The sequence below is a fragment of the Ruditapes philippinarum genome, unplaced genomic scaffold (assembly GCF_026571515.1).
Source record: "Ruditapes philippinarum isolate M1 unplaced genomic scaffold, ASM2657151v2 ctg1669_1_1_1_1, whole genome shotgun sequence".
NCBI classification, from domain to species: domain Eukaryota; kingdom Metazoa; phylum Mollusca; class Bivalvia; order Venerida; family Veneridae; genus Ruditapes; species Ruditapes philippinarum.
Window position 1 is genome coordinate 44,807 of NW_026856832.1, and position 12,334 is coordinate 57,140.

The 12,334-nt window shown below is 32.2% G+C and overlaps 1 protein-coding gene across 4 annotated transcripts in view; it reads left to right on the forward strand.

Annotated features, from left to right (window-relative positions):
- Positions 1 to 12,334, forward strand: part of LOC132747832 (short transient receptor potential channel 7-like) — a 218,009-nt gene that overhangs the window by 37,963 nt on the left and 167,712 nt on the right. Inside the window, exon 1 of one of the 4 annotated variants that reach the window (XM_060737355.1) lies at positions 1,733 to 2,276. The exons of 2 other annotated variants lie outside the window; for them this stretch is intronic. In XM_060737355.1, coding sequence (XP_060593338.1) covers positions 2,138 to 2,276 — 139 coding nt within the window. In that variant the 5' untranslated portion in view covers positions 1,733 to 2,137. Of the gene's footprint in view, positions 1 to 1,732; positions 2,277 to 7,842; positions 8,452 to 12,334 lie in introns of those variants that run through there. One more of the 4 variants, XM_060737354.1, reaches the window with a different exon arrangement.

The following is a 12,334-nucleotide window of genomic DNA, read 5'->3' on the forward strand; positions in this document are numbered from 1 at the left end:
AATTATCGTGATGACATGTGCAAACAGCATGTTAACTTGTCAAAGTATCATGATGACTTGTGAAAACAGCATGTTAACATGTCAAATAACCATGATGACTTGTGAAGACAACATGTGAACTTGTCAAAGAATCGTGATGACTTGTGCAAATGACATGTTATCTTGTATCATGCTGACATGTCAAAACGTACTGTTAACTTGTCAAAGTATTATGATAACTTGTGCAAATGCCATGCTAACATGTCAAAATTCCATGATGACATGTGTAAACAGCATGTTAACTTGTCGAATTATCGTTATGACATGTGCATACAGCAAGTTAACTTGTCCAAGTATCATGATGACTTGTGCAAACTACATGTTAACTTGTCCAAGTATAATGATGACTTGCGCAAATGCCATGCTAACTTGTCAAAATTTCATGATGACATGTGCAAACAGTATGTTAACTTGTCAAATCATCGTGATAACATGTGCAAACAACATGCTAACTTGTCCAAGTATCATGGTGACTTGTGAAAGCGATATGTTAACTTGTCAAAATTTCATGATGACATGTGCAAACAGCATGTTAACTTGTCCAAGTATCGTGATGACTTGTGCAAATGCTATGTTAACTTGTCAAAATATCATGATGACTTGTGCAAACGACATGTTAACTTGTCAAATTATCATGATGACTTGTGCAGACAACATGTTAATTTGTCAAAAAATCGTGATGACTTGTGCAAAACACATGTTAACTTGTCAAGGTATTATGAGCATGTCATCACGATAATTCGACAAGTTAACATGCTGCTTGCACATGTCATCATGAAATTTTGACAAGTTAACATGTCGTTTTCACAAGTCATCATGATACTTTGACAAGTTAACATGTTGTCTGCACATGTCATAATGATTATTCGACAAGTTAACATGCTGTTTGAACAAGTCAGCATTGTCTTTAGACAAGATATGATGTAATTTGCACATGTTAATATGCTTAAATGACAAAATAATATCATCATTTCACAAGATAGCAAAAACATTGATAGCATAAGACAGTCACGGCGTTCCATAGTTGGACATCAAAACGGTTGGCGCTTTGTTTGACTGAATCTGTCCTAAATCTACCCAGCGGTAATGGTTTCTTTGTAGAACAATTGCATACAATTTGCTAGCAAGTCTTCAGTAGTGTTTGAAAAATATCACCTTTTATAGATATTAAATTTCCATGTGAGCTTTTACGATTTCTAAAACTGACCATTAGCATAGTTTAATATTCATTTTCATAAAGATTTTAATTGCTCATTTGTGTCTAACATTTCTAGAAAGGTGTGTAAAACAAGTAAATAATTAAAAATAAATAATTTCATTTCAAAAAGTAACCATGAATTGGTTCAATCTGTTTTTCTGTTGTGATCTTATCACAATTAGCCAAAAGTGTTACTTTTGATTTTCCGGGTACTGTTTTTATTTTGCAATAACTTCATTAAAATGCAATCATTTTTCATAACTTTGGTATCTAAATGACCGGAATGCATTCGGTTTTATGAAACTGTGAAAAAATATTTAAAAGAAATATATTTTCCTTGTTTAAATGCAATTATCCCGACCGTGCGTTTTCACTGTCCTTGAGTATAAAACATAAATTAATTTATTGTAATGTTAAGAAAGCTCTTCAAGTATAATTAGAAACGTGTGCAAAATAACGTGCATAACAAAAAATATCATCGAGCAGAAAAACAGAGCGCGGCTGGATGTATCAGGTATAAGGAGGAATCTGTGATAAACTAAACAAACAAAGTTTGGCAACCAAAATCCGCATTATTCAGTATCTTATGATAGGTATTCCAAAACTTGTATTATTTTGAATGGCTTGTTATATTTGATGGAACAATTATGATACGTATATGTTTAGTAAGTGGGTAATGTAATTCTCCATGGATTTATGCTGTACCAGAGCTATAATTTTATAGTTATTAACATGCAATTAACATTAATTTCAGACAATTTGTCTGATGTTAAGTTTGGAAAGTTTGATATGCAGAGCTTGAAAGGATATTGGTATAAATGGTTGATATTTGTTTCTCTTTGTGAAATGGTACTCAGTTGATAACGAAAAGTATAAGAAGAAAGAAGTTTGTTTATAACAATGTCGATATCTATCAGTGATACGAGTTGTGACACCGTATTTTCTATAGGGGAAATATCCAGACTTAAAGTGAGGACTAAAAAATTTAAGCATAGACCATATATAGCCCAGGAATGCTGTGACACTGAGATCGTATATTGTACGTACTTATTTTTATATATCATTCTGAACTTTAGTCTTAGCTTTTTTTTTTAAAGCAAAATGCATGTTGTCATTTCTTTGATGTTTTGCACTTGTATGAATATAGTTGTTGCTGCATTAATCATTCCTGTTAGTTAACGTTTACATTTTTTTTGAGGTTAAAGAGTTTAAACATATTCTTTCTTTTTCAAGTCAAATGTGCTTATCATACTAATGTTTCGTTTTCTATTTTCATCATGCTTTTGTTTAAACAAACATCCGTGTTCCTAACAAGAAGCATGTGGCCTACCCGTTACAAGCACCGCATGCTTCTCAACTTCGATTCTCGACCCTCAATACTCTTCTTCAGTCGAACACAGCGGCACGAATCAGGACGAGGCTGCCACTTCTCATCTCTACTTTCTTATTACGATAATACAACTTAAAATACAAGACAAAAAGATACGTTACATAATTTAAATGTAAAAAATTGCTTATTAGCAATGAATTTCATTTTTTTGGGATAAAATTGACGGATAACAATACAAAAGAAGAATAACGGGATAAAACTTTTCAATATTAGGACCAAGCCGAATTTTTGCATCAATTATTTAACGCGCATCTTGTATTTCTTATTTCTAAATTTCAGTCTACGAGAACATAAAATGGAGAATTATTGAGTTTTGAATTTTGATCCTGATCTTGATTTTGATCCTGATCTTGATTCTGAACCTGATTTTGATCCTGATCTTGATGCAGATCCTGATTTTGATCCTGAGCTTGATGCAGATCCTGATTTTGATCCTGATCTTGATGCAGATCCTGATTTTGATCCTGATCTTGATGTAGATCCTGATTTTGATCCTGATCTTGATGCAGATCCTGATTTTGATCCTGATCTTGATGCAGATCCTGATTTTGATCCTGATCCATTAATTTTAGTGAACACAGAGGAGAGATACACAATTTTACTTACGTCATTAATTCGGAAAAAGTTTTCAGAACCCAGTTTTTACAAGTTTTTATATATATCAAATATGAAAAAGTCTGTTTCTACAAATGAGACAAGAATCGCACATATCATCACATATCATGTTATCTTATAAACTTTCTGTCTATCTGATCATAATAATTTATATATACAAGTTATACGATGAACTTAGACATAGATATTTATTATCAAAATATTTGCAAAGGCCAAATATGTACGAATTTATAGACTTGATCAGATTATAATAAGAATGCTTGGAACTTTCATACACACTGAAAAACGTAAACGAAATATTAATACTGGTACTGTTTTAATACAGTATATGTGTTTGACAAATCATTTATATAGATTTGAGTAAATCATGGAATTGTTTAATTTTAAAGTATGGCATTCATGGATTGGCATGTTGATCGTGTTGTCACGACTGGCTGTCCTTTATATATGATATTCGTTGTATTAAATGGTTAGCGGTGTCTAAATAAGCACAATAGCTTAAGTCCACGAGCATAGAATTAGCACAATAGTCTAATCACACATAGAATTAGCACATTGGTCATTTATCTTCATATCATGATACCAGTCAGCCACCTTTACGTTTTGTTTCGTTGAAAGATTGACTTTAAAAAATGAAATGAGGTAACCTGAAATTTAGTTCGAAGTATTCATATGTCACAATTGGTAAAGGTGAATAAGATTGAAAAAACCTTCTCCAAAGTAAATTATGTTTGCAAGATATATTGTTATAATGGAATTATTGTAAAATGTATAAACCGTCATAAAGTTGTGTATATGTATACCTCATTGGCTTTTAAGCCTAATGGTTCTGAATGACATAAACTTTGAAACATGTACGCAAAGTAAATAGTAAGTGATGATGTATTTGTTCTGTTTACTTATATCGAGTTCAGTTTTGTACTTCAAATAAAATCAGAACAATAATTTTAAATAGTATCCTTGTAAATACCGCTCAATAATAACTGTAATTATTTTGTGTGTTAAATACTGCGGATAATAACTTGTTGCAGTGCCGCAGATATTAGACAAATTAATAATTCACGAGCTTCGTTACAATACAATACAGATGAAATTAATGTATAAGCTTTCTTGTGTGTACATTTATACAGCTCTAGCAATGGCTTAACGTACTGCCGTATTTTATACTCAAAGCACTATATGAACGACTCTCACATTTTTAGCTCACCTGAGCATATGCTCAGGGTGAGCTATAAGGATCACTCTTCGTCCGTCGTACGTCGCCCGTCGTACGTCGTCCGTTCACACTTTTAAAACGACATCTCCTCTGAAACCATAAGGCAGATCATAATGAAACTTCACAGGGATGATCCTTGTGTGAAGCCTTAACAAAGTTGTTCGAAGAATTCCATTCCATGCAGAACTCTGGTTGCCATGGCAACCAAAAGAAAAAACTTTAAATATCTTCTTCTAAAAAACCCAAAAAGCTAGAGCTTAGATATTTGGCATGAAACATCTTCTAGTGAGTGTCTACCAAGTTTGTTGAAATAAAAGCCCTGGGGTCAAAATTGGCCCCGCCCCAGGGGGTCATTGATTTTCCCTATATGCATATAGTAAAAACTTAAAAAAAATCTTCTTTTAAAGAATCCAAAGAGCTAGAGCTAAGATATTTAGCATGAAACATCTTCTAATGGGTGTCTACCAAGTTTGTTCAAATAAAAGCCCTGGGGTCAAAATTGGCCCCGCCCCAGGGGGTCATTGATTTTCCCTATATGCATATAGTAAAAACTTAAAAAATTTTCTTTTAAAGAATGCAAAGAGCTAGAGCTAAGATATTTAGCATGAAACATCTTCTAGTGAGTGTCTACAAAGTTTGTTCAAATAAAAGCCCTGGGGTCAAAATTGGCCCCGCCCCGGGGGTCATTCATTTTCCTTTTATGTTTATAACAAAAACTTTAAAGATCTTTTTTGAAAAAAACAAACCAAATAGCTAGAGTTTAGATACTAAGCATGTAACAGCTTCTAGTGAGTGTCTTCCAAGTTTGTTCAAATAAAAGCCCTGGGGTCAAAATTGGCCCCGCCCCAAGGGTCATTCATTTTCCTTATATGTGTATGACAAAAACTTACAAAATCTTCTTTGAAAAAACTCAAATAGCTAGAGTTTAGATATTAAGCACGAAGCATCTTCTAGTGAGTGTCTACAAAGTTTGTTCAAATAAAAGCCCTGGGGTCAAAATTGGCCCCGTCCAAGGGGACATTGATTTTCCTTATATGTGTATAGCAAAAACTTAAAAATCTTCTTTGAAAAAACCTGAATAGCTAGAGTTCAGATATTAAGCATGAAACATTGTCTGGTAAGTGTCTACAAAGATTGTTCAAATTAAAGCCCTGGGGTCAAAACTAGCCCTGCCCCAGGTGTGTCATTGTTTTTAACTATATGTGTAAAGAAAAAAACTTGAAAAAATCTTCTTTTAAAAAACCCAACTAGCTAGACCTTAGATGTTTAGCATGAAACATCTTCTAATGGGTGTCAACCAAGTTTGTTCAAATAAAAGCCCTGGGGTTTAAACTGGCTCCGCTCCGGGGGCCTATATACAGGTGAGCGACTTTAGGGCCATCATGGCCCTCTTGTTCTTTAGTCTTTTGGCAATATACAACGTTCATATATTGTAAATTGTGTATCGTCATATAATATTTTTAAAGTTTCAAAAAATTGGAACAGCTTCAAATTTAGTAAGTCAGCTGAAAAAAGATGCAACGTTATTCTAGTAGATGAAAGAATTAAAGACATTTGAAGCGTTTGTTTGCGACCTATCAATTGAAATTATAAACGCTGGTTAATACATGTTAGAAGATATTCATTTTAAGAAAGCGATAAATGACCGCATTCATCCTTTTATAAGAATAACAAAATCAAGACAAAAACTTACAAATGTAAGTATAAACTAACCAATTCCAGCAAAACATAATGTTTTAATTTTATAGAAATACTAAATATTTCATAATAAATTTGTATATATACTATTATATATATATTCGTTATATTTGTTTCAAACGCGAACACATTGCTGGTTAATTCCTTAATCTATAGACATCATAGTATAACATGGTCACAATGACAGGTTCGGCATTCGGCAATAATCGGAATTCTTTAAAAGACTTCACCGGGCATATTTTCTCCTTCGAGTGAAAACTCAAATAGCGTTATAAAATTAATAATTTTTCAAAAATCGCAATCCTTCAGTACTCAAGCATTTTAAGTGTATTTGGTTTATTTACCATCGCCACTGGAATAAACCACATGACCTTTTTTTTAAATTTGACATGACAAAAATGCATATCATAATTATCATACTAGTTCTTTTTGTTATAGTTTTAAATACTTTTTGTATATTTGATTCACTTATAATAATAAAAAGCAGACTTTGCTCATTTTGAGAACCAAGAAAATACATTTAGTATTCTAATCTGTAGCAAGCCTACCAAAGTTCATGATGAACAATGTTTTTCGTTTGCCCATTCATTTATGATATACAATTCTGGTAAAATTTGATTAACCATTGAAAAGAAGATATCTGGTCATCAGATGTCTACTTGTTCATCGTCACTTGCTGCATTTCTTGCTTGGCCACAACTTAGTAACTCATACGCACAACATAGTATCTCTTGCGCATCACTTTGATATCTCGTGCGCACGACTTAGTAACTCGTGGCCATAACATATTATATCGTGTGCACGAGAAAGATAAAAATACATACATGTCACCTCTGTACCACCATACATAAATCATTTAGTTGACATCAATCATTGAGAGTATTTTTGTGTTTTTTTTTCCGATATTGTCATGCGTTTACGGGACGTCAACGTTATTGGTAGCTTTATTATTTGGGACAAAATTTATAACTCAATAATGAGAATTTAAAAGCAATATTTAATAATTTTTGGGAGGAAAAATGGTTATATCTAAAAAACTTGACCATAAAGTGGAAGAAATTAAAAACCTGTAAAGCTTAAGCTGAAAGCTCGTTTCCGGAACTCCTTTAGATTTATTAAAATTAGACGCGTAAATCATTTCAGAAAAGGTCCTTTATATTATTTAACTTATTTAAGAATGGCCAATGAGATTCCCAGATTTCAGTTTCTGATTTAAATGTTACCAATTTAATAGTTACACGTCTTAAGTATTACATAAAATATCAGTTTTTATTTTCAGGAAAGTTTTAACTAAACCCCAACTATAAATCAATGTTTTTGAACGATCCAAACGAGTTGCTGTAATGAGACGCGTTATCACTGTAATTAGGTAGTTGCATGCTGTTTTTATATCCAGGGTAATTAACAACCATTTATCACGAGGTGAATTTATACATCATTTCAGTGAAGGGCGAAAAAAGCGCCAGGTTTATTATCCATATTTTTTTCAGAATTTTATACTCAGTTTTTGTGCGATTAATTTATCTTAATTCCATAATGAACATGATACGTGTTGTCTATAAGAAAGATTAAATAGTTTGTTTCTTTTAGCATGGAAAAGTTCACGTTAGAATGCATTACATGAACATACACTTTTTATGGAATATAATTTATAATTTTATGGAATCAACAACAACATCAAGAACAAAAATGATAAAAAATAAAACAATGATAACAGTAAAAACCACGTAAATAGATATTTCAACTTTGTGAGGAAAACGTATTTAACAAGATGTAGCTGTACTATCGGATAAAATTAATAATATCGATGGAGAATATTTTAATCTAAAGTGTAAAAATTAAGTTACAAGCTTTAAGTGTCACCAGCAATAGCATCTGAATTAAAAAAAACACAACAATCTATCTGGTTTTAAAGTTCTGATGATTTGATATGATTGTGGGTCAGTGATAAAATGATACACAGGTGATTATATAAGTTTATCGTCGTATCATCAATCAATTATGTACACGAACTATTGCTGCTTTCAATGGAATAATATTAATAATTGAAAAATTGAATACTTTTGCTGATTCATTACGATTGAATCTTGGTATTTCAATTTCCCTGATAAATCAATGTAGAGGATAATTCAATGTAAATGGATGATAAGATTGTATGTTTAGATAATATGTCTACATCAAGCTGTGAACCTGTGTTTTCTATTGGCGAAATTTCGAGACTTAAAGTGCGGACAAAACGATTCAATCAAAAGCTATTTGTTGACAAAGAAAGCTACAACGGTCGTATTCAAGATCGTAAGTAAAACATTTTTCATATATAGCAGTACTTGGATGATTTTCTTCGTTATATTGAGGTATATCACGTTAAAATAATTTAAAATGAAATTTGCGCTCCAGATCATCTGAAAATAAGAAATAGCAGACTTGTGACAATTACAAATATTATTGCGTTTCACATTTGAATTTCTTAAGCATCGCTATCCATTGTATATATTTAAAAACTTTATGGAGAAGAAAAATCCCAGCTGTCAGACTCATAACAATGTTCAATATGTTTCGTAAAATATGTCAGTGTATACATTTGTTTACCGGGCTGGTTTACTCTTGTAATATATGTTATAATATAAACATATATTTATAGGTGGTTAATTGTGCCTTATAGTTGTATAAACTATTTGTACAATCTGTTACACTGGCAGGATCAAATGGTACAGACATATATAGGGCCGGGGGCATATTGAGTTTGTAAATAATAGTTTAATGTATTTACAATGGTTATCATGAAAACTGCCGTGTCTGTGATTATTAAGGGGCGTTACAATGCATTTTTGTTTGATCCTTATGATAAGGTTTATTCACATGTGGAAGGAAATGAAAAGTCATATATTATTGAAATCACCCATTCTTTGTGTGATAATAGATATTCGTTAAGATATGTTTGTAAAATGTATTAGTCAATATATGTTTTACATGGGAATGGTTTACGATCGACTTGTGTAACTGAAACTTGTATATTCAAAAACCATTCGCCTTTATACGTGTTATGCATTGATTTATTTGTTTGTCTGGAGTATTTTTAGCCCATTAGCACATGAGCATTTTGTGAAAAATCACAAATCCCCGACAATATGCGCCAGGGCACTTGATGACAAAGGTTCTGTGAAAGTTTGGTCAAAATCTGTTGAGAAATGTAGGAGGAGTTGCGCACAGAAGAAATTTCATTGATTAGCCTCCCTTGCAAGTTTAAATATAAAACTATAGAAATTTTTCAAACTTAGCACACATGTTCACCGGACCATAATCTTTGCAACGGCATGCTCAGTCTCAAATTTCTTGTTACCATGGCAACGAGGTGGCATCTCAAAATTGCAAAAAATCATTTTTTTGCGTTGATTTTTTTCATCAAGAGCTGCAACTTCACAATGATTTTAGATAGAGTCAAAGGCATCGTTCACACATTATCGTATGATTGGCCGAAGGTCGTTTTTTGATTCTAACAAGTCCTTAATTTTCTTTTGCGATTAGGGGTGCTTATTTTGTATTCATGAAGTATTCGTAAACTTAGGGTACATACGTTTGTGTGTGTGTGTGTGAGAGGGAGAGAAGGAGTGATAGAGTGTCATGTTAAATGCATATAACGATTTCATAAGAAACAGGTAAACTTGTTGGACTATGTAGCTAATTATTATCTCATCTCCATTTATTTGTCACAATAAGGTACATCATCACTAATTACTGTATGGTTTATAGTCTGTTAATCATTGCTGCTACAAGTGGGCAGATAAAATCATGCAAAAGTGTTTATTATCATCTCTCTTTTTTCTTAAAGATAAAAATTAGAAGTCTGTTATAGTGTTGTCTTGTCTTTAATCGGGTATTTCTTGTAGTTTGTTACTGTCATCTTGTCGTTTATCGGGTATTTCTAGTAGTTTGTTATTGTTTCTTGTCGTTTAACGGGCATTTCTAGAAGTTTGTTAGTGTTATCTTGTCGTTTATCAGGTATTTCTAGTAGTTTGTTAGTGTTATTTTGTCGTTTAACGAGTATTTCTAGTAATTTGTTAGTGTACGTTATCTTGTCGTTTATCGGGTATTTCTAATATTGTTAGTGTTATCTTGTCGTTTATCTGGTATATCTGGTAGTTTGTTAGTGTTATCTTGACATTTATTGGGTATTTAAAGTAGTTTGTTATTGTTATCGTGTCGTTTATCGGGTATTTTTAAAGGAAAGTGTTATTATAGGAGATTATTGATATATTTCTTGTATGTGACTCTCATAGATTTACTAAAACGGATCGCGCAAGGTCTCTATATCCAAAACCAAGGTCACACAATAGAGGACAAAGTCAGATTAAGTTAGAACATATGTCATATGTTTATGGATCATACTGTGATTTATTGAAAAATCACATTAGTTTACCATCATGTGACTGGGCATCAAATGAATAAATTTGCATGTTCATTGTCACGAGAGATCGTGAAATGTCCAGATTTAGTGCGGACCTTCTACATGCATGGAGGTTTAATATTACGAAAGACAAACGTTCATTATAATGAAAAGTAGCATCGTTAATAAACTGTTTTAGAGTCAAAGGTCAATGCTACAGTGGTCAGAGAGAAATGTTTGTCCGAGACCTAGTGACTTTTTTCATGCACGAAATTCTGTATAATTGCAAATATTTCAGACATGGCCTATTTGAACAAAGGTACAGTTTTCATAGCAATCATTTCCTTTTCTTGTATTTAATATTAATATTTTGATTCAATTAAATGGACTTTTTTAGTATGCAACACTAGGAATAGTGAATCTTTCTTCCCAACTTACACTAGTTTTTTTTTATCCATTAAGTAAACGGTTTTGTCACCTGCGTAGTAGCCTTATTCTGTAACAAACTTGTAATTGGGGGAAGTATTTAACATACCCGATAATAAGTGTTGATAATAACACAATAAATCATGTAATTAAGGCCATAATTACTTCCCTATACATTGTACACGATTTATTCTAAAAAATATTTCTTTCCAAGTTTTTCACACAGTATTGTGGTAAATCAAATGTTTGTGTGTGTATGATTTATGTAAATATAAAAACAACTTTTTACAAGATTGTTTTTTATTTTAGCATGTAAAGTTATAATTAAGTACAACTGTTATAAACGATAAGTACAGTACATGTTTCAATTTTGCTAACCAAAGTTATATTAGATTAGATTTTAACCCTTGAGTAGGGATTTTTCACAATTTGGCGTTGTCCATATAGCTGACAGGTAAACTGGCAAAACAATTTTGCCCATTTAAAATTGACTCTGGTATTTCAGGTTAATGTGTTAGAAATTACTTCAAACATTTTCTAAAACAAAAATCAACAATTTGTTTAACTTTCACAGGTAACACTATTTTATACTTGCATATATCTAATGCCTGTAGAACAGGTTTAATTCCATGGCCGGGAAATCCGAATTATAAATAAGGCGAAACATATATGATGGTTATCAGATCTATATGAAGAAATAAGTAGATGTGAACTTTACTTAGTCTAGTAATTTGTGATCATCTTCGAACTAGCAGGCCTAATCAAAAGTAAAAGCACGTTCCGCTTCGCTGCACAAAATGGCCACAGAGCTAAAAATAGAAAAATCTTGTCCGGCCTTCACAGGTCAAACAACTGATGGGATTTCAATGAAACTTTACAGGAGTGATCAGTACCATCCCTACTTGTGGACATCACGGGAACGTTCCGCTTTGCTGCATAAAATGGCCGCTAGAGCTAATCAAAGTGCTGCAGCAATGAATGCGACGGACATACAACCGGAGAGACATTAAGGCTTTTTTTAGAAAAAAAAATCGAAAAACAAAATATATAACAGAGAAAATTTGTTCCATACAAGTTCGAGATTTGTAGAGCAATATATTTTGTGTCCCAAACTGATATAATTCAGATTTTTTACTTTCAAGCACTTAAATACAGAATGAAATTTATGCCTAAAAACTCTGGTCAAACTTGTAAATCAGTGTCCTTATCGATTTATTCCAAGAAATGATATGTAAATAGAAAAAAAATACTGTCAACGAAATATTTCTAAAATAAAACCATGCAAATATACTTCAAGCATAATACATTATACATTTTAGAATGCTATTTAGAATTGCTTCGTGTTATATCATAGTGGACATATAGACA